This window comes from Lissotriton helveticus, chromosome 1_2 (genome assembly GCF_964261635.1).
Source record: "Lissotriton helveticus chromosome 1_2, aLisHel1.1, whole genome shotgun sequence".
NCBI classification, from domain to species: domain Eukaryota; kingdom Metazoa; phylum Chordata; class Amphibia; order Caudata; family Salamandridae; genus Lissotriton; species Lissotriton helveticus.
In genome coordinates this window covers 62,012,903-62,031,512 of record NC_136058.1, presented here as the reverse complement: position 1 = coordinate 62,031,512, position 18,610 = coordinate 62,012,903, and the positions used below count along the sequence as shown (strand labels likewise).

At 44.0% G+C, this 18,610-nt stretch overlaps 1 protein-coding gene across 1 annotated transcript in view; it reads left to right on the top strand.

Annotated features, from left to right (window-relative positions):
• LRRC7 (leucine rich repeat containing 7) overlaps positions 1 to 18,610 on the top strand; it is a 2,053,453-nt gene that overhangs the window by 1,492,598 nt on the left and 542,245 nt on the right. Inside the window, exon 14 of the mRNA XM_078668793.1 lies at positions 17,869 to 17,984. Coding sequence (XP_078524919.1) covers positions 17,869 to 17,984 — 116 coding nt within the window. The remainder of the gene's footprint in view (positions 1 to 17,868; positions 17,985 to 18,610) is intronic.

Here is an 18,610-nt window from a genome sequence, read left to right as displayed (position 1 = left end):
TTCAATTATTTTGGGTAGTTCAGCCTCCTGAGTTAACGGGCCGACCTCCCTTAGGGGTTGGCGGATTGCCACTGATGCTCCTCCCCCTTTAATATTATCTAGTATTATGGCTCATATCTGTAGTAGTTATTTAATAAATTCATCCCTAAGTTTAGGGCAGGTTCTGCTCCATAGTCATGGTGTATTTGTCTTCATACATCTGGTAATACTGCTAATGAAGGAATACCATGAGTTCTCGTATATATAGCAGCAAAGACTGTATCCCAAGAGGTGCAATCCTCTAAGTGTGGTGTAATCCCCATGCGCAAACAGATTGTTAACATTCTGTGTTTTTCAAATGGTGTTGTATTTGGGAATACTGCTTCTAACTGGGTTATTTTCTGAGCTACCCAGAAAGGAATTTGTTCACTTTTTGTGGGCACTTTGCTCATTACCGCGTGTAATGTTTGTGGAGTCATTTTAGAACTAGTGCTCTGTGTAAGAGCTGCAGTAGGTGTAATTACTGTAGGTTGGACCACTAGTGTCCTTAAGACAAAGTGTGTTATGTTTCTGTAGAGTTTTATCAACTCTGTTGAGTGGAACAAGTAGTTCATCACATGGCACTGTGTCAATGTCTGGATGTGGTGCATAGGTCGCTAATATCGGCCATGTTGCTCCTGGTCTTCCTAAAGGACCAAGCCTTGCTCTTGTTCTTATGTGGGGTAGGGTGCCTTTAAACCAGAAATTATGTTCCTGTAAAGTAAGCAGAATCTCAGTCTCCTCAAACGGAGTGTAAGCCACTGGACCTCTTCATGTTTGTAATAATGAAAAGTTTTTATTACCGCATCTGCTTCTGGGAATATAACCCATGAGCAGAATACCTCTGTTTTGAAATCTTTGTGTGTCTCTATCACGAATATTACTACACCTCCTGTGGGTGGTGACCCATGTCTGAGTAGTTTAACTGTAAAAATGTGTCTTCCTTTGGGTGCAATATGTATTGCATCTGCATCTTTCTCATCTTCGGGAAGTGGTTGCTCTAGTGGGTTTTGTTCTCCTTTCTCGATAGACATTGTGTTTAAGACACGGAATAACTGTCAAAGAAAATTAAGAACAGGTTTTATGCAAAGGTTTTATGCACAATTTTGGGAATATTTCCTGTCAAGCTTGATTAACCACCAGCCAATAAATAGGATATTTCGCCTATTCACTGTGGCGGAGTTTTTTCCCACCTACTCAAGACGTCTCTGGGCTTTGTAAGTAGGGTCTCTGAGAATAAGCACAACTGAGCTACTCAGATTCTACAGTTGAGTAAGTGCGCCATGTATTTACCACGTTGGGCAAACCATGTTTGACACTTTGGGTGCCGTTAGACCACGTTGGGCGCCATGTAGTGTAGTTCCGATAGTAACCTTTCATGCAGGACCCACGCTGTTTACGGATACCATATACTGTGGGCTTGGTGGCAAACTGACCCTGTACATCCCCACCGAATATGTCAGCCTATGTTTTCGCATCAGCTGGCTTGCAGTTCTACTATAATCTACTGTTATCAGAGAGATTAGTTTTTGCAACTTCAGAACATAAGAACCTCAGACTCGTGGGAACAATATACTACTTTTCACCCAGTCACTCGTGCTTGCTTGTTTTGCTCTCAGAGAGATACACAGAAGAAACAGTTGAGCGTGTTTACAATAGGAATTTCTTGTACCGTTGTTCTTCTCATGTAAAATAAGTACGCTGCTACAACTGTAACACAGTAGCAGAGATATAGAACCAGCAGTACAGTGAATAAAAAGAAAAAATATTGTTCTACCATTTTACAATAGTCATGAATACATACATGAATATGAAATGCATTTATAAAATAAAAGTGCGTACTCCTAAGATGCTTGTCTAGATGTACCTAGGAGCCTACGCCTAAGAGCTAAGAATCCCACTAGGCGTTAGTCGAACCCCCATACCTGAATAGTGAGAGTGTGGGACTTCATCCTGGACTTGAGCTGGACATCCCGCAAGGGATCGTCAGACCACTGTCAGCTGGAGCGATGGTATGCCGGAGCCGCAGCTTCTCTGGTCAGTGCGTTGGCCTTGAAGTCTCAGTTCCCTCCTGATTACTGATAGCGAGAGGTGCTGTGTTTATACAGTCTATGTGCGTATGTTCCCCATTGTTCAGTATGAGGATGACGTTGGGGATTGAACCTTGTGCATCGATGGGAGAGGTGAAGTGGACCTCCTGTAGAGTTTACTCATAAATTATTCCTATGTGCTAAGGATGACGTCTTAGCAATATTGATTGGGAAAAACCCACCCTCGGCATGGAACTAGGTGAAAGGTTTAGTCCAAAAAAACGCTACAGTCCTTAAAAGGCGTTATGTCCATACTAGGCAGTCTGTCCTTATTTGGAGTTATGTCCTTATAAGGCTCGTTCATAGGAAATGACAGGGAGATAATGTAGGGAAAGTGAATGATATTCCCTAGACCTATACCAGGGTACCAATATGAAATATAATAGCGGTGTGTTTTTCCATGTACTGATAGTGAAATACTTTTGGTTTTGCACTACTGAAAGGCCATCTCTCCCATAAGTTATCATTGGAGCTGCCTTGTACCATCTTACAAGTGTAACTTTCAATTGGGAAGTGATAGAGATTTGGAGTTTAGATTCCCTAAACTCAGAATTTAAAAATACATCGTTGTGTGTTTGAAAATGCCACTTTTAGAAAGTGTGCGTTTTCTTGTTTAACCACCATTTGCCTCTGCCTGCCTGTGGAATCGATGTATGGTTTGTAGCTTACAGTGGCTGATTTGTGCATTCACTCTAGACAGTCACACAAAGGGGAGCTGAGGTGTTTCCTGCATATCCTGTTGAGTCTTCCCGGGCTAAAGTGGTGGGAGGAGTTTTCACTTACGCCTGAATAGGCTGTGGCTGCCTTTCACAATGCTGTCTCCATCGCCTGTAGTGTGCTTGGCCAGAGCAGGACAGAACGGGTTTTGGTGCGCCAGAGAGACTTTCCTTTGAGATGTGCTGACTTCAAAGGCTAAAAGTAGCATAGTGGGGCTACGACCCCAGAACTTCAGAACACTGCTGGATCAAGAGGAACTTCTGTCAAGAGCTGAAGACCTCTGAGAAGGAGTACTGCTGTGGGCTGCTTTGCTAGGTTGCTTTACTGGGTTGGCCTGAATTTGCTGCTTCTGCTAGAGAGGACTCTGCTCTGTATTCCACTTGAGAAGATTCTCCAAGGGCCTGACGTAGAGCTTGCCCCTGTTAAGAAGTCTCAGGGACACAAATACTTCACCTACAGCATACTTGAACTTCACTGCTGGAAGTTCTGACCTGCTTTGTGGTGCCAATTCCAGTTCTGGACCCTTGGAGGTTGTTTTGCTGTTTCTCTTAGTGAGAATCCAAGCATCACCTTTCCAGCGCTGTTTTTCCCACCACAAAGTGCTGTGTGCCCGAAAAACACGCCTGCATGCGGTCCGAGAAATCGCTGCAACCTGAGTCCCCAGCACCAAGTTTCCGATGTCCAAAATTCCCCCTCTGACTCCAATGCAAGCCCTGCTGTACAGCTAGAGGAACGGACGCATCACATCTCTGCAGCTGCAGAAATCAACGCAGTGTCTGGATTGCCACCTCATTGACCCGTAGTGCCTGAATCTTCCAATGCATTGCACCTATGCACCAATTTCGACACCCGCAGACCAGAGCAGGCTGGAATTTGAGGCATCACTTCCCCTTACAGTCCCGATTCAATGCAACACTTCTCCTGTGTGCAGCAGAACTGACACATCACGGTTATTTGTCTGGTGCATTGTCACACATCCTAAAATACTTTGTGAAAACACACACACATTCATAGTTTTCTATGAAAAGAATTGCTAAAGCCTGTACAAAGTGATATTTTAATAAATGTTTGTTGGATTTTTGTCATTTTGGTCTTGTTTTGGTTTTGATAAAGATAACTTATTTTATGCAAATGATGTGGTGTCCATTTGTAGTTTTCCCACTGTGTTACTGTGTGTTTGGCTACAAATACTTCACACATTGCCTCTGAGGCAAGCCTGTCTGCTCGTGCCAAGCTACCAAGGGGGTGAGCTGATGTTATCTAGTTATGTAATCCCCTTATCCGGACTAGAAGGAGAGGTCCCTACTTGGACAGGGTGCCAACCACTGCCAACTAGAGACCCCCATTTCTAACAAGTACCCATCTGTCAAATTCTAAATCAGGCCCTACATCTCCATATCTGTTTTTGCAATGACTGTATTCTCACTAACACAATTACATTCTAAAATAATGTGTATGTCTGTATATCATCCTTCTCTACTGATGTTTCTGCCTACAGCACCATAATCTACAGTTATAAGCTCTGTCTTTGCAGTAACACTATGATTACAGCTTGCTCATACATGTGAGTGTGGACATGTGTGCCCGAATAGGCGCAGCAGTATTTCCCATGGTTCTTACCTCTACAATACAATCTGCATTTGTCACCTCCTTCTTAGCTCCTATATTATAATTACAATATATGAAGAGGCTTGGCTAAATAGGTATTCAAGACCATATGAAGCAGGCACACCCAACTACATTTCCCATCTACCTTCCTGCAGTCATCTTAAAGAAACTATTTAGTCGCTACCTCTTTCTTTGCTCTTGATGTTTTAAAGCTGCAGTATATAAGTGTAAAATACAGTGCCTACGAAAACCCGTAGATTATCAGACTAACAGAAAAGTAGGTTTCTTTAGAGTCTGCCATCCTGGAACAGGTTAAGAAAGTCAGCTTAAGGTCAGAAAATGGAGCAGCGCCTCTGCGACCCTTGAAATATATAACCAATACACTCAGGCGCCCTTTAGGATGTAGGGCTGATCGCCAACGTCCGCATGGCGCTGGAGTTACGCCCTACATCCTAGCCTGCCCGCCACCCATTTCCCCCTGCCATATTAGTATGGCGGTGGGAGCCTTTCCGTGGCGGTGTTGCCACCATGGAAAGGCATGTGGATTTTGAGTTTGGGGGCCTGTTGCGGGCCCCTAGGATGTGGGGCGGGCCTATGATACCCCCCTACATGTGCATGCACAACATGTCAGGCACCGCGCGTTTCCTGCCATGTTGTGCATGCACATGCACGACATGCATTTTGGGCATTGCGGCGGGCGCTGCTGAAAGCACCGCCGGCCGCAATGTAACAAATGCAGGATGCGCCCGCCAGTGTGGCAGGCACATCCTAATGTCACCCACAGGACCCCCGCACATATAGCAGGCGGTCCCTTTTATCTGCAGGATGGCGGGCGGACAAAGTCTGCGCGCCATCCTAATGATGCCCTCAGTGTTGGCTAATAAAAAATAAAAATAGCGGAGTTGAAATTGCAAACAATTTCAACTCTTTCAAGGACTTGTTTGGGGAGCTTCCTCCAAGAAAATCTTGAAATGTAAAGAGCAAAATGATGTGACTTGCAGCACATTCTGATAAAGAAACTGGGTAAAAGGCTATATTTTACATAGCAATTATTAAGGGCTGTTCTTAAAATAATCAAATACTTGAGACTGTGCTCCATAGTTTTGGCGCCAACTGAAATAATGCAACCACAGCCCAACCTCAATTTCCAGACAAAATGTAGTCTCTAATAATATAAATCACATTTACAATTGAATTTTATAACCCAGATGTTCACATTAAGGACTTTGACACCAATGATTAGAAGCTGGGGCCCAGTAGATACTAGACTACTGTCCCATTTGGCCGCTTCCACGTTGTTTCTTCTCCACATTATGCATACTTATTATGGTAAAAGTTTGGGTCTATACTCTTCATTAGCTGCACCACATATTACTACACACATTTCTAAAACAATGATTTTGTATAAATAGAATGTAAACAGGGGTAGTGATGTACACTCCTGCAGAGCCATATGCGAATTTTGAATTTCTCTTCCTTTGAAGGATTTGTGAAACATTTTTGCAGTTTCCTGATTGGGTTGTCTACATTATTAAGTTTGGGTGGAGAGGCCACAATCAATGTTTTCCCTCTTATCTCCTTTTTGATTGCATATTCTTACAAAATAAACCAAATCACATGGATAGGGAAGTTAGTGAAGAAAACTATATACTGTCTGCATCAGACATTCAGTGATTATAGTCCATCTTTACTTTGAAACTTGCCTGTCAATCTAAATTATCAAACAAACGCCCCCCTCCACCAAGCCAGATTTGTCATCTGAATGATTCAATTTCACAAATTTCATTCATACGAAGTGTCTGACTTCTTAGGGTTCTTCTTTCTATCATTGCAATGTAATGCTTCAGCTCAGTTCTCCTTCAGCAGTCTGTCTGGGACTATTTTGGCAGCACTCACAGTCATGGTGACGCGGTACAAAAGGGGGTGGTGATGGACGGAGCATCTGAACCAATCAAACACTCACACCCAGTCAACAGATCTGGGTTTAATCCATCTCCGTTCTTTAATCATGGTGACGAGGCACAACAGGGGTCAAGAAGAAATCCAGCTGGGGAACAAAGTCTATCTGCCCAAACCAATAGACGCCAATGCTTTCAAAAACTTCCAAAACGATTTTGATTATTGTTTGGCTGCAGAAAAATAAAGCTTTCTAAAACAGCAGTGGTAAAAATGCAGGAATACATATGTAATATTGGTATCAGCATTCTGGCAAATTCCACTCATGTTTAATGGGTTAACATTAGAACTGATCACGCAAAACATGTATTAATAATTATGAATACCTGATGTCTGAGACATTATTATTGTTGAAAAGGGAGCATACACAGCCTCTTCCATTGACTGGGAGGAGTAGCATGATCAAAATTGTGATGATACCCAGATTTCTATTTTTGGCCTCTCCCTTTTCACATATAGAATCAACGTTTCGGATTCTGTTGTGTAATATTTATTTTGGATGTACAGAATAGTTACGTGTAAGAAATTGTGTTATTAGTTGAGAGGGGTGGAAACAACACTCAAATGATAAACACAATCTTTGCCAGGGTGAGCCACAAAAGTCACTAAGTTATTCTGTGCTTAACCCTCTTGCAGCTTGGCAGAAAAGCAGTGTGGCTTAACTTTTTGGCAATATTCATGCAGCACACAAAGAGTATTTTTTGGACTTGACATCCTTGGTGTGGTTTTCACCCAACTTTTGTCTTGCAGCCTTCTATTTGTTTGCTGACTTTGTTTTGATGTCCTTAGAATTCTGCACACTTTACCATTGATAACAAGTGCTAAAGTGGTTGTACTCTCTCCTTTAAACATGGTAACACTGCCTTACACTCAAATGGCTTTTTTAATTTACTTCTAAGTCCCTGTAAAGTGGTCAAACATGCACCCAGGGTCTGCAATTTAATGCTACTAGAGGGCCTGCCACACCCATTGTGCCACCCCATTCAGTAGTGCTTTATACATGTCTGGGGCCTGCCACTGCAGCCTGTGTGTGCAGTTTTAAACTGTCATTTTGACCTGCAAGATAAACCTCTTGCCAGGCCCACACCTCCTTTTATTTACAGATACATTGCCCCTAGGGTAGGCCATGAACAGCCCAAAGGGCAGAGTGTTTAAAATGTTGTGCATGTACTTTTAACTTTTGACACGTCCTGGTAGTGAAAAACTTCTACATTCATTTTTTACTATTGTGAGGCCTACCTCTCCCACAGGATAACATTGGGTTAACTTATTGTATTTATTAAGTGATAATCAATTGGGAGGAGGTGGGAATATTGAGTTTGGTATCTAAAAAATTGTACTGTAAACCCTCTTTAATGGTAAAGTTGGATTTTAAGTCACAATTCTGAAAATGCAACTTTTCAAAAGTAAGGATTTTCTTGTCCTCCCCATTTGGTGCTTGCAGCCTGTTCACTGGGTCACATGAGCAGGTGTGGCTGGAAGTTGGGTGTTGTGTATTTCTCCTAGACAGAGACAAAGGGATGATAGGTGTTGGCAAGATGAACCATTTCTGACTTGATGAGTGGGGGAAGCTGTCATCTACCACACTTGCACATCACAAAGGCTCTGCCTGAGTACAATCACAAAGTGGATGCCGATTAATCTGGGGCCAGGGCAAGGAGGCAGGAAATTCCAATTTGCAGTTGATTCTTACAACAAAGGACAGAACAGCCGACACGTGTTTCGCCCTGTTTGGCGAGTAGAGCCAGTGCTTTCCAAAGGCTAGTTTATAAACTTTTCTTTTTACCAGACAGCAAAATGTAATGTTCATTCATAGTCACTTGGTGATGTACGCATCATCCGTAGTCTTATTAAAATTTTAAGGAGCAGTAATCATCAGCTCCACTCGCCAAACAGGGTGAAACATGTGTCGACTGTTCTGTCCTTTGTTGTAAGAATCAACTGCATAATGGATAAATGAAAAATGAGCAAAAATGCATGAAATCTTGTGATAACACTAATAAAAAGAACTCCGCTCACGCAAATCAATTGGTACTGTGGTATCTCTAACAACTAAGGAAAATCTGCCCCTTGATGGGAACAAATCAAAATATTGGGAAAGGAGGAATAAACGCTCTCAACCCCTGTTTACCTTTGTTCTTTAGAGGCTGGAGAGGTCCAGAGACTTGAGCCAACTTTCCTCCAAGCAAAAACGTATTTGGGATTCATATCCAGTCTTGGGATTCCTGGACCATATTGTCTCTTTTCCACTAAACTGGTCCCACTTCGGAACTGCTCAGTCATGGCTGCTGCATAGAAGCAGCAGGGGGTGAGTGGGGGAAAAGGTGGGGTGGCCAAATAAAGAAAAATCACTTACCTCCCGCTCGGCTGACTGGCTAGTCGCCACCACCTCTCCTGTGTCCCGTCCCGTCCTCTTCCTGGCTTCTTGCGAGAAACCGGAAGCACCAGGGCTCCCATGCTTCCCGCAGCCAATCACAATGCTGCAATGCAGTGTTGTGATTGGTCTGACCGCCGTGACCCAGTGCTCAGTCAGGGGCTGGAGGGGTGGGCATGTTCTCCATGCAGGCTGTAATGCAGCCTGCATGGAGAACAGGGAAGTGTGCATGACTGTTTTGGGCGTCCCGAGAGGGCCGACCAAACAGTCATTGCGCACAGGAGTGTTCTACTTCATGTGGGCTCGACCCCTCACGCATGCAGCCGCAGCAGGAGGACAAAATAGAATGATAATAACATTACGTTATTATCATTTACATTTTTTCCTTTTTTTTGCTGCTTCCTGGCAGTGGGGCGACACTCCTCCACCTTAGTGGAGGAGCCGCCACTGGATCTGCTGCTGTGTGATGCATCCCCGACACAGGACTTTGCATCACAGCCCAGTCTCCTCATTAACTTCAGATGAACAGCACATCCTCAACGCATGCCTTCACGTAGCAAGCCCCTTTTCAATCACATTCTCTGCGACAACACATTCGCATTACAAGCCCCACAACTTCTTCTGAACCAGCTGGTGCATGATGCATCTTCAAAACAGGACTTTGCTTTGCATGCTCCTCATGGACGGCATCCTCGATGATGATGCCGGGCCTTGCATCGCTGCTTCACAGATCCTGAGAACCGCCGCTAAGTGACACATCTTCGATGCAGGATCTAGCCTGACTTGGTCCCTGTACCCATGCTGCACTCCTTCCCTGTCAGCTTTAACTTGTGACTTTGTCCTGGTTTGGCAGGACCAGATTACCACAATTGGGGCTTTTTTTCTAGGCACTATTTTCACTTAAATCTTCGAAATTGCATATCTCTGGTTCTACTGATTGGATTGTTGTTGTTTTGGTCTCAAATAACATATTAAAATGTATTTGATTGTTCCAAATTGATGTGAGATTTTTCTGGTGTTGTGTTTCAAATAATTACTGTTTGAAGTGAGGAATAAATACTTTACACATTGCCTCCAAATTAAGCCTGACTGGTTTGTGCCAGGCTAATAAAGGGTTAATCAAAAGTTAATTTGGGTCTTGCTTGTGTTTCACCCTGACAAGTATTGTGGTTGCTGCTTGAGTAGGGTTTCACCCCCCTCAACCAGTAGCCCAATTTCCAACAGTAATTAATTGAAAAGTCCCTAACCCGTTTAGACGAAGGGTACATTTTAATAAATAAAATGATACCAGAATATTCAAAATCCAATAAGTATGAACCAGAGATACGAGTTATTTAAGTACTAGGTAAAAATAGTTCCAAGAAGCACAAAGCGCCACTAGCAGGTATCTGGCAACACTAGATTGGGCGAAAGTCATACGTTCAGCAGACCACAATGGAACACTGTTCAGATACAGGGAACAGGTTAGTCATGCCGAAGAATTACCTTGTCAGAGTCCACTCAAAGCGTGCTGTTCACACTCGTGAAGGCCGTGAGGAGGAGGCTGGCAGGGAGAGGAGCCCATCGAGCACCATGGATGGCCGTGCTGTAGGATAAATGGCCTGTAGTCACCGGAGCTACACGCTGGTCGGTCATTGTTGGCGAGATATGCAGGGGTCATGTTGCTGTGTGCTGCTCATTGTCAGTGCAAAGAGCAGGTCCTTCTGGAACTTCCCATTGGCAGTCATCACTAGCAGGCAATTCTTGGTGAAAAGAGTTCACTTCAAACTCATAAGGTGCCCAAACTTCAGGATTTTCACCATTTCTAAAGGGGGAGTTCACATTGATTCCAGCAAGGATCCAGGACCCTGTGGGCACCTCCTGGGGATTAATACTCACTCCAGCAGAGGCCAGGAGCAACACCCAGGTAGGTCCAGGCAGCTTCATTTGGTATTGGTCTGCTGGGCAGTTGCATGCAGACCTCTGCTTGTTGTGTCACTGTAGCTCACACAGAGGTTTAGCCAATTGACCATTGGAGTCGCTCTGGGTAGCCTGGGTTCAAGGCAGAAGGTCCAATCCTTCTTAAGTCTGCAGGGCAGTCATTCTTCCTCAGACAGCAGGGTAGTACTCCTTCTGTATCTTCCACAGGCCCAGGAGTGTATTGATGAGAGGTTTTGTAGGTCCTATTTTTATATCTGGTGCCTGCCTTTGTGTGCGGGAAATTCCCTGGCCTACCCCCAAAACTGGTTCTGGTTCTTCCCCTCTCCTGGATTTGACTCCAAACAGTCACAATTGTCTTACAAATAAGGGGGCCTTGCCCACCAGTTTCAATACTTGTTCAACAGTTGCAGACAGGATGACTCATTCAGACTCTGCAAATAAATTGCCAAACGATATTAAATGGAATGATTGCCAGGTTTTTTATATGTGTTCAGTAACTGCAGAGCACAGCACTCCAACATATTTTCATTACTTTCACGGATTTAAAACAATACTAAAGTGCATGTGGTCTTCGTCATTCAGGAAGTCATGTGCTAATACCACAGTGAATCTTCAAAAGTGCTCCACAGTAACACCAGTGACAATAAGGTGAAAGTATGAAAATTACAAAAAATACAACCAAAGCATCCCACCATGGGATGTGCCTCACCGCAGGAAAGGGCCATTTTATACATGGCAGAATCTGAAGGGAAGTCTCTTAAAATAACTCCTGAAATTTGCTAGATAAATATGGGCAGTTTTTCTGGGTCCACAGAAACTGTACAACCAAAGAAGAATTTTTCAGCCATACGGAACAGTTGAAAAATAAATTGCTACATCGAGCTATCCAAAAACGTTACTAAAAACTCACTAAATAGTTCAAGGATTATGCTACTGGTGACCCTATGGGAATGGAGACAAAATAAATCACTTAAAATATGATATGTTATGGGGAATAACCAAGAGGACCCAGAAATACTGATTCTTTTTCCGCAATGTATCCCCAGTTTTGAGGACAATTGCACGTCCATTTGCCATCTGCTCTCCACACGCATAAGCCAGTGCGGGCCACTGGTTAGGGTCGTGAGGTTGAAAGGATGTGCAAAGTCTGGCCAGAGAGTGGCCTGGCATGGGGGAGCATTGCATGTTCCAGCCGTGGTGTTGGAGGGAGTCAGTAAGGGGCCGTTGTGTGCATCTTACCTCAGCCACTCCCCAGGCCCGCATGTGATTCCACCAGCTGCATTCCACACCCGGTAAATTCAGGGCCAATGTTCCCATGTGGGAACACCGGGCCAGTTGTGATTGGGCGAATAGGTATCTCAGCAAGAGATCTCCCTGACTTGCAACCAGGCCCCTTGTCTTTCAGCTGAGCAAAGAAAATATACTCAACCCCACATCCTAAAGAAAGCTGAAAACAAAATTATGCTTTCTCGTTACTACTAAGCAACCATTCTGCTAATGTCAGTTACTAACAAGTTACTGGTTCTTTCCCGGTGTTAACACCTTTTCAGAGCTCTGAAACATAAAAACTACCATCCTGCTTTCATCCACTCATTTCTCCTTGGCACTTGACTCAGTAATTTGCTCTGGGAACACCTGAATGTTTTCACACTATAAACATAACTGCCAATGAAAAGAAGTCCAAAGTAAACGTAACCCACACAAAGACAGAAATATACGTTACCATCATTGTGTGGTACAAAGCGCTTTAGGCTACTTCACACAGGCCTTACTATTTGTTCACAAACCACATATGGAAAGAAGAAGCAGGGAGTTTCTTTGCTGTAGGACTTGTGTCCCTCTAAGCATACATCTGTGCTCCTCTGCAAGTGCCTCACAGTTTGAAGACCTCTGCTTAAGACTCCCCCGTAGTTCCATCCATAGTACAGAAGTCCTGCTCGAATATGTGGCCACGGAAACGTATAATCTGACAGAATATGTTTAAATTAGGCATGACCCATACCTATCCTTTGCTTCACCTGTAAACTGATAAATTGCCTCTGGCAACTTGAAATGCATTTTAGGATAAATCACCTCTCCAACTCTGAATTTACTGATGTTACCAGACACCCCAACTCGTCTTCAGTTACCCCACCATAGAAGGCTGTAGCAGAAACCTCATGAGTAGAATGTAGGTTCCCTGAAAACCTTCCACAAGTCCATTTCCGGCTCCATTAATAGCAGGTGAAAACTTCAATAAAGGACATTTACTAGCTTCCACTCAATAACATCCAGCCGTTTAAAGTATCTGTGCTCATTTACTATTGCATAGCAAGTTTTCCGAATAGCTAAGAAATCATAATGACCTTCCCTCGATCCTGAAACTTTTAGGTCAGGGTACCCCTACACAGTGGAGGAAGAGAGAAGATTGCACATTTTCGAGGCATGTGTAAATGTGAATTATGGGTAAAGGAGTATGGCCTGGGATAGGTAATGCCTGGGATACTTATCGGTGATCTTCATTACTCCAAGTCCTAGGGGAAGATTTTTTAAAAAGTCACGCAACGCAGTGCAGCCCCCGTGAGGCTGTGTTACGTTGCGCAACATTGAGAGAGCAGGAGAGCACCATATTTTCAAAGATATGCCTCTCTCCGCCCTTTCCCTCGTGCCGGCACTGATTTGAGCTGCTGTGCCCTATGAACACACTTTAGCGCCACAGAGCTAGGGTATGTGTATGAGTGTAGCATTGGTTTTGTACAGGAAGGGTCCCCTTCCTATACAAAACATTATGCTAAGCATGATGCAAAACTTTCCCCACTTAATATGCATGCTGCACTGTGCAGCGCCAATGTAAAGTTGGAAAAGCACGAAGAAATGAAAGCATTTCTCCTGTTAGCACCTCCCTTGAAGGGGCGTTAACTTTTGGCGCAAACCATGTTTACAAATCTTTGTAAATATGGTTTTGCATCAAAAAGCATGGGTGGTTGCATGGGAACGCCCATGTACCACCCATGTAATGCAATCTCTGCGCAAAGTAACGCAAAGCAGTGCTTCGCGTTGCTTTGCGCTACTTAAAGCTGGTTAACTTTTCTGACGCAAAACCAGCACAAAATGTTTGAAAATCTCCCCCCTTGTCTTTCTCGCCACAGTTTAGTTTCCCATCCTTCCATGCCCTGTTTTATGTGGGGCTTCATCTCTCCTGTGGCCTTGGTTACAGGATGTTATGTGAGGGGGCCGTTCCTTTTATATCATTGGTGGATGACGGTGTCGGCCATATTGGATGGATGGGAGGCTGCTATGCTGACTTTAATATTTGGAGTTTCTGTGGGAGGCTAAAGCTCATCGTGTCATTACTGTGGCGAGGAAGACGGATAAGAAGGTACTGCTGTGTTTAAGGAGGCTGGGGTGTAACTTGTGATATGATGTGCATTGCTGCACTGCTATTCGGCTGCTGCCACGGCAACACAGTGATCTGTGGAGAGAGCACAGGCAAATAATTGGTGCTAGGGTTAGTGGTTGTTTTTCCTGTGCTGCTGCTTGTTTGCTGATGCCACTGTGATAGGGCCATTCTGACTACTGATCTTGTAAAACTGGATACACCTTCAGCTGGTGCTAATTTTTGTAGGTCATTATTTGTATGTGTTAGAAATCACATGGTCTTTTTCACTGAACAAGTAAGTACAACCGCTCTGTGTTAGGTCGTGTGACGTTATTCTAGGCGCTGTCCAAGGTAGCCCTATTATTATTATTATATTATTATTATTGGGACATTTGTAGAGCGCTGCGATTACGCACACCGGCGTGTCCACGCGCTAAAAAGTGGGAGGGGCAGCTAGCAAGGGACACAGAAACTGAGCGGACAATTATTTAGTGTAGAGAAATGTTTTAAGTTTCGCTCGGAACCTAGCCTCCTCCGGTTCCAGGCGCAAGTCCACTGGCAGTTTATTCCAGTTAGTAGCCGCTAGGCATCTAAAGGACCTGCCTCCCATGCGGGCTTTCTTGATTCTCGGGATCCTCAGTAGGGCGGCCCCTGCGGATCTAAGCGCACGTGTAGGATTGTACACTTCGATCAGTTTAGTCAGAGGGTCGGGTGCCCTGCCATTCAAAATGCGATGACAGGTGCAAAGGGCTTTGTATTCCACTCTCCTCCTCACAGGGAGCCAATGTAGCTGTTGGAGGGCCGCCTTGGAAGGCGCCCTTTTAGGTAGTCTAAGAATCAAGCGCGCTGCCGCATTCTGCAGCACTTGCAGGCGAGCCATGCTTTTTTCTGGAGCCCCCAGGTACAACAGGTTCCCATAGTCCGATCTAGCTGTCACCAGAGCATGAACCAGGGTTTGACGGGCTTCAATCAGGAGTAAGTCAAGGACTTTCCTCAGCTTCTTCAGAATCCCGAAACAGACTCCCACCACCCGATTTATCTGGGGGCCAAAAGTAAGACCCGCATCAAACCACACCCCCAAATTGCGTGCCTCTTGGCAGGGGGTTGGGGTTGGTCCAAGGCAGGATGGCCACCATGCCGACGACCATGCAGACTGGGCTCTCCCCACCACCAGCACCTCTGTCTTGCCGCCGTTCAGCTTCAAACAATTGATGGCCATCCATTCGGCAAGATCTTTCATGCACGAACGGAAGCCATCGGCGGCAAGACAGGGCGCGTGCGATAGGGAGATCACCAGCTGCGTGTCGTCGGCGTAAGAGACCAGTTGGAGGCCATGGCTCTCCACAATCGAGGCAACAGGCGCGACATACATATTAAAGAGGGTTGGGCTCAGTGACGAGCCCTGCGGCACGCCCTGGCCCAGAGGCACCCCCTTTGAATAGCAGTCTCCCTGCCTAACTCGAAAGCTTCTCCCTTTGAGGAAGTCATGGATCCATCTCAGCGCGGTGCCCTAAGGCAGTCTTGCCACTCGTAATATGTTGGGAGAAAGAACTTCGGGGACTGACTTTAGATCGAAACGTAATGAGCATTTTAGTGCAATTAGGAGAAGTGTGGCTCACTGGTTAGAAGCGGCAGACCCTGAATCGGACCACGGTTCAATTCCCGACGCGGCAGGGTCTTGGGTCAATGTCCGCGGACTCGATAATTCTCGCCGAGGTGCCTGCGCTAACCATGGGTCCCACTCTGCAACTCTGGGCCATAGCTTGCTTAATCTCCACTATGGCCCCATCAACGCCAGGGATGCCTGGCTTCACCTTGGAGGTGCCCAGGACGGACCATCTCACAGGGGTAGCCAGGACGGGTTCCCCAGCGGTATACAGCGCCAGGACACTCCGAGATGGAGTAACAGTGCGCTTTACAAGTATACTTACCTTACCATTGGAGTGAGTCAGATAGGAGTCTAGAATAGTGAGTTTTCTGGATGATCTCGATAAAATGTCCTCTCTGTTAAAGTAGACTGCAAGAATATTTTTGGGGAGCAACTGTGGCAGAATTTCGTCTCGGCTAACATACAATGGTCTCCTTTGCATATTTATAAATGTTCAACGCTCCAAATGAAACTTCTGCTATTCCCCTAGGAACTGCTTGGCACACCAAAGCCTCAGTCATCAGTCATTCCACAAACTGGTTGATCTTCATTTGCACAATGCTGCAGTCCAGCGCCGCATCGCATTTTGCAAAAAGTGATATTTTACTCCGTTTATTCGTCAATAAATATGTGGTGTTTTGCGACCACAAACACCATCGTTCCTATTTGTCATACCTGCTCTAAGTAGAAACATTAATTTGCGTTTATCTCCTCCGAACTTTCCCACAAATTATAGCAGCTTGCAAACTTTTCTTCAACGGAAAGTGTGTTTACATGTGTAATGCAAGCAAGGATAACAATGCAATATCATGTAAACTGCTTTAGGAAATGTTGTGCTGGGTGCATGACAGTTTTGCACTGACAGTTGCACCGATGACCAATGTAACCCGAACATTCTCACCTACACCCATTGACAAAAAAACAACGGTGTCCACTGACCACTGAAATGTGAGTTTGTATCAGTCGTTCTGTGCAAATGTGGCTCCAGCACCATTGTAAAATTGCCTGGCACGTGCAGTTTACATGACTATGCCGCACGTTAATTGTAATGCGGGATATGAGATAAAATAGCAAGAAGTGACATATTTTCAATTAACTTAATGTCAGCGTTTATAAAAATTACAGAAAAACACATATCACGTAAACTTTCTTTGAATATATGATGACACCTTTCCTCATATTGTTTTATTTAGAACAATGTATTTCTTTCATCTTGCACTTGGTAATTGTTGTTTTCTTTTCCATTATGAATGTGTTTCATTTAGCTTGATGTATTTGTATTTCAAGCACGCAGAAAGAGGGAGGGAGCCAGGGTGCAACTGAAGAAAGTGTTGTCACTGATTAAAGCGCCCACCCCCTACATTCTGTACATCAAAGCACATCTCCTTGATCTGGAGTTGGTCTTCAGTGTTCTCTTCTCACCTATCATTCTTGCGAATAAAGCAGTTGTTTTAATTGCGGATCGACTTTTGGTGTTAATTGCACAAATATCCCGTTTCCAACGATTGCTATTTCTTTACAAGACTACATTACCGACAGCATAATAAGTGTCCACTGCCTGGAGCTTCAAACCATAATTGCACAGAGCTTGTAATCATGTATCTGACTTAAATCTTACTGCAGCTCAGGATAGTATTGTTTTAACGACGTGTGAACATGTCTTTTATATTGCTCTGGTGATTTTTCCATTGTGGAGTAGGATCTTCAGAAGGAGAGACATTGGAAATCAATGTATAAGAAGAAGCTGAAAGAGAGGCCATCCAGTGAAGGATGTCACAATATGTCTCAAACCCCAAGTGCACATCATCAGGCAAAGCAGCATTCTAGAATGCTTACTGATGATGATTGGCATTGATGAGGGACTGTGTGTAAACAGAACTGCTTCTCTTCACTGGGTGGCTCCTTTAATAAATGTATGATTAATCCTTAGAAGGGATGCACACATTTAAAAATGTAATTTGAGAATGGACCCATTTGTTGACTTGTGATTGGTTTGAACTAGTGTGAACTGTTAAAAAATGAGTTATAATCATATGCAAATATATTGGCTGTGATAATTATCTCAGTCCCTTGAATTAAGACTTTGTCGAGTTATGTTTGACATTAGAGCAAGAGCAGCTCAACTAAGAAATGGTCACAAAGACAAACACTAACTAGTCTTCAATTGTACTGATTACAGATTGGTAACTGTAAGAATGTGACAGTTATGTCTCTCCGCTCGAACAAATTGGAATTTCTTCCTGATGAGATCGGGCAGATGCAGAAACTGAGGGTATTAAACCTGAGTGACAACAGGTATGTGTCCTGCAAATCCTAAGATTTATTCATGTATATCAATATGTTTTTGATTGTGAAAATAAGGTGTCATCTATGTATTCTTTCCTAGTGCATGTTATATTGTAAATTGGAGTACGTATTTGAATAATCTTTACGTTCTGGACAGACACATGTACATGCAAAAAAAATTTCATGATGAGCACTTAAATGTAGAGATGGTTGGTGTAAGAGTGTCAGTTATTAACGCAGGGGAGAACATGTTGTGGACTCCCATTAAGCCATTAAGTTTGTAAACATGTGCCTTGTTAGGTAAAAATCTGGGCTATCTGGCCCCTAGTAGCAAAGATACCAAGCAACAGGCTTTTCCCCAGAGAAGTGCGTGTTACATATTTAAGCAGAAATAGCACAACAATAAAGTCAAGAAACCAAGTAGTAAAATTCCAAACCAATTCAGTAAAAGGAAGATAAATGTAACGAACTAAGTGACAAAATTGGATAAGGGGTCAGATGGTATGAATTGTTGAAGAAAATGCCAACATTTCACCCCAAGGCACAATGGTGGAGTAAAAGTCAATGCTGATCCAGATGCAGTTGCAAACTGGCCACCAGAGGTCATGCTTGCATACTGTTCTCTCCCACACAGG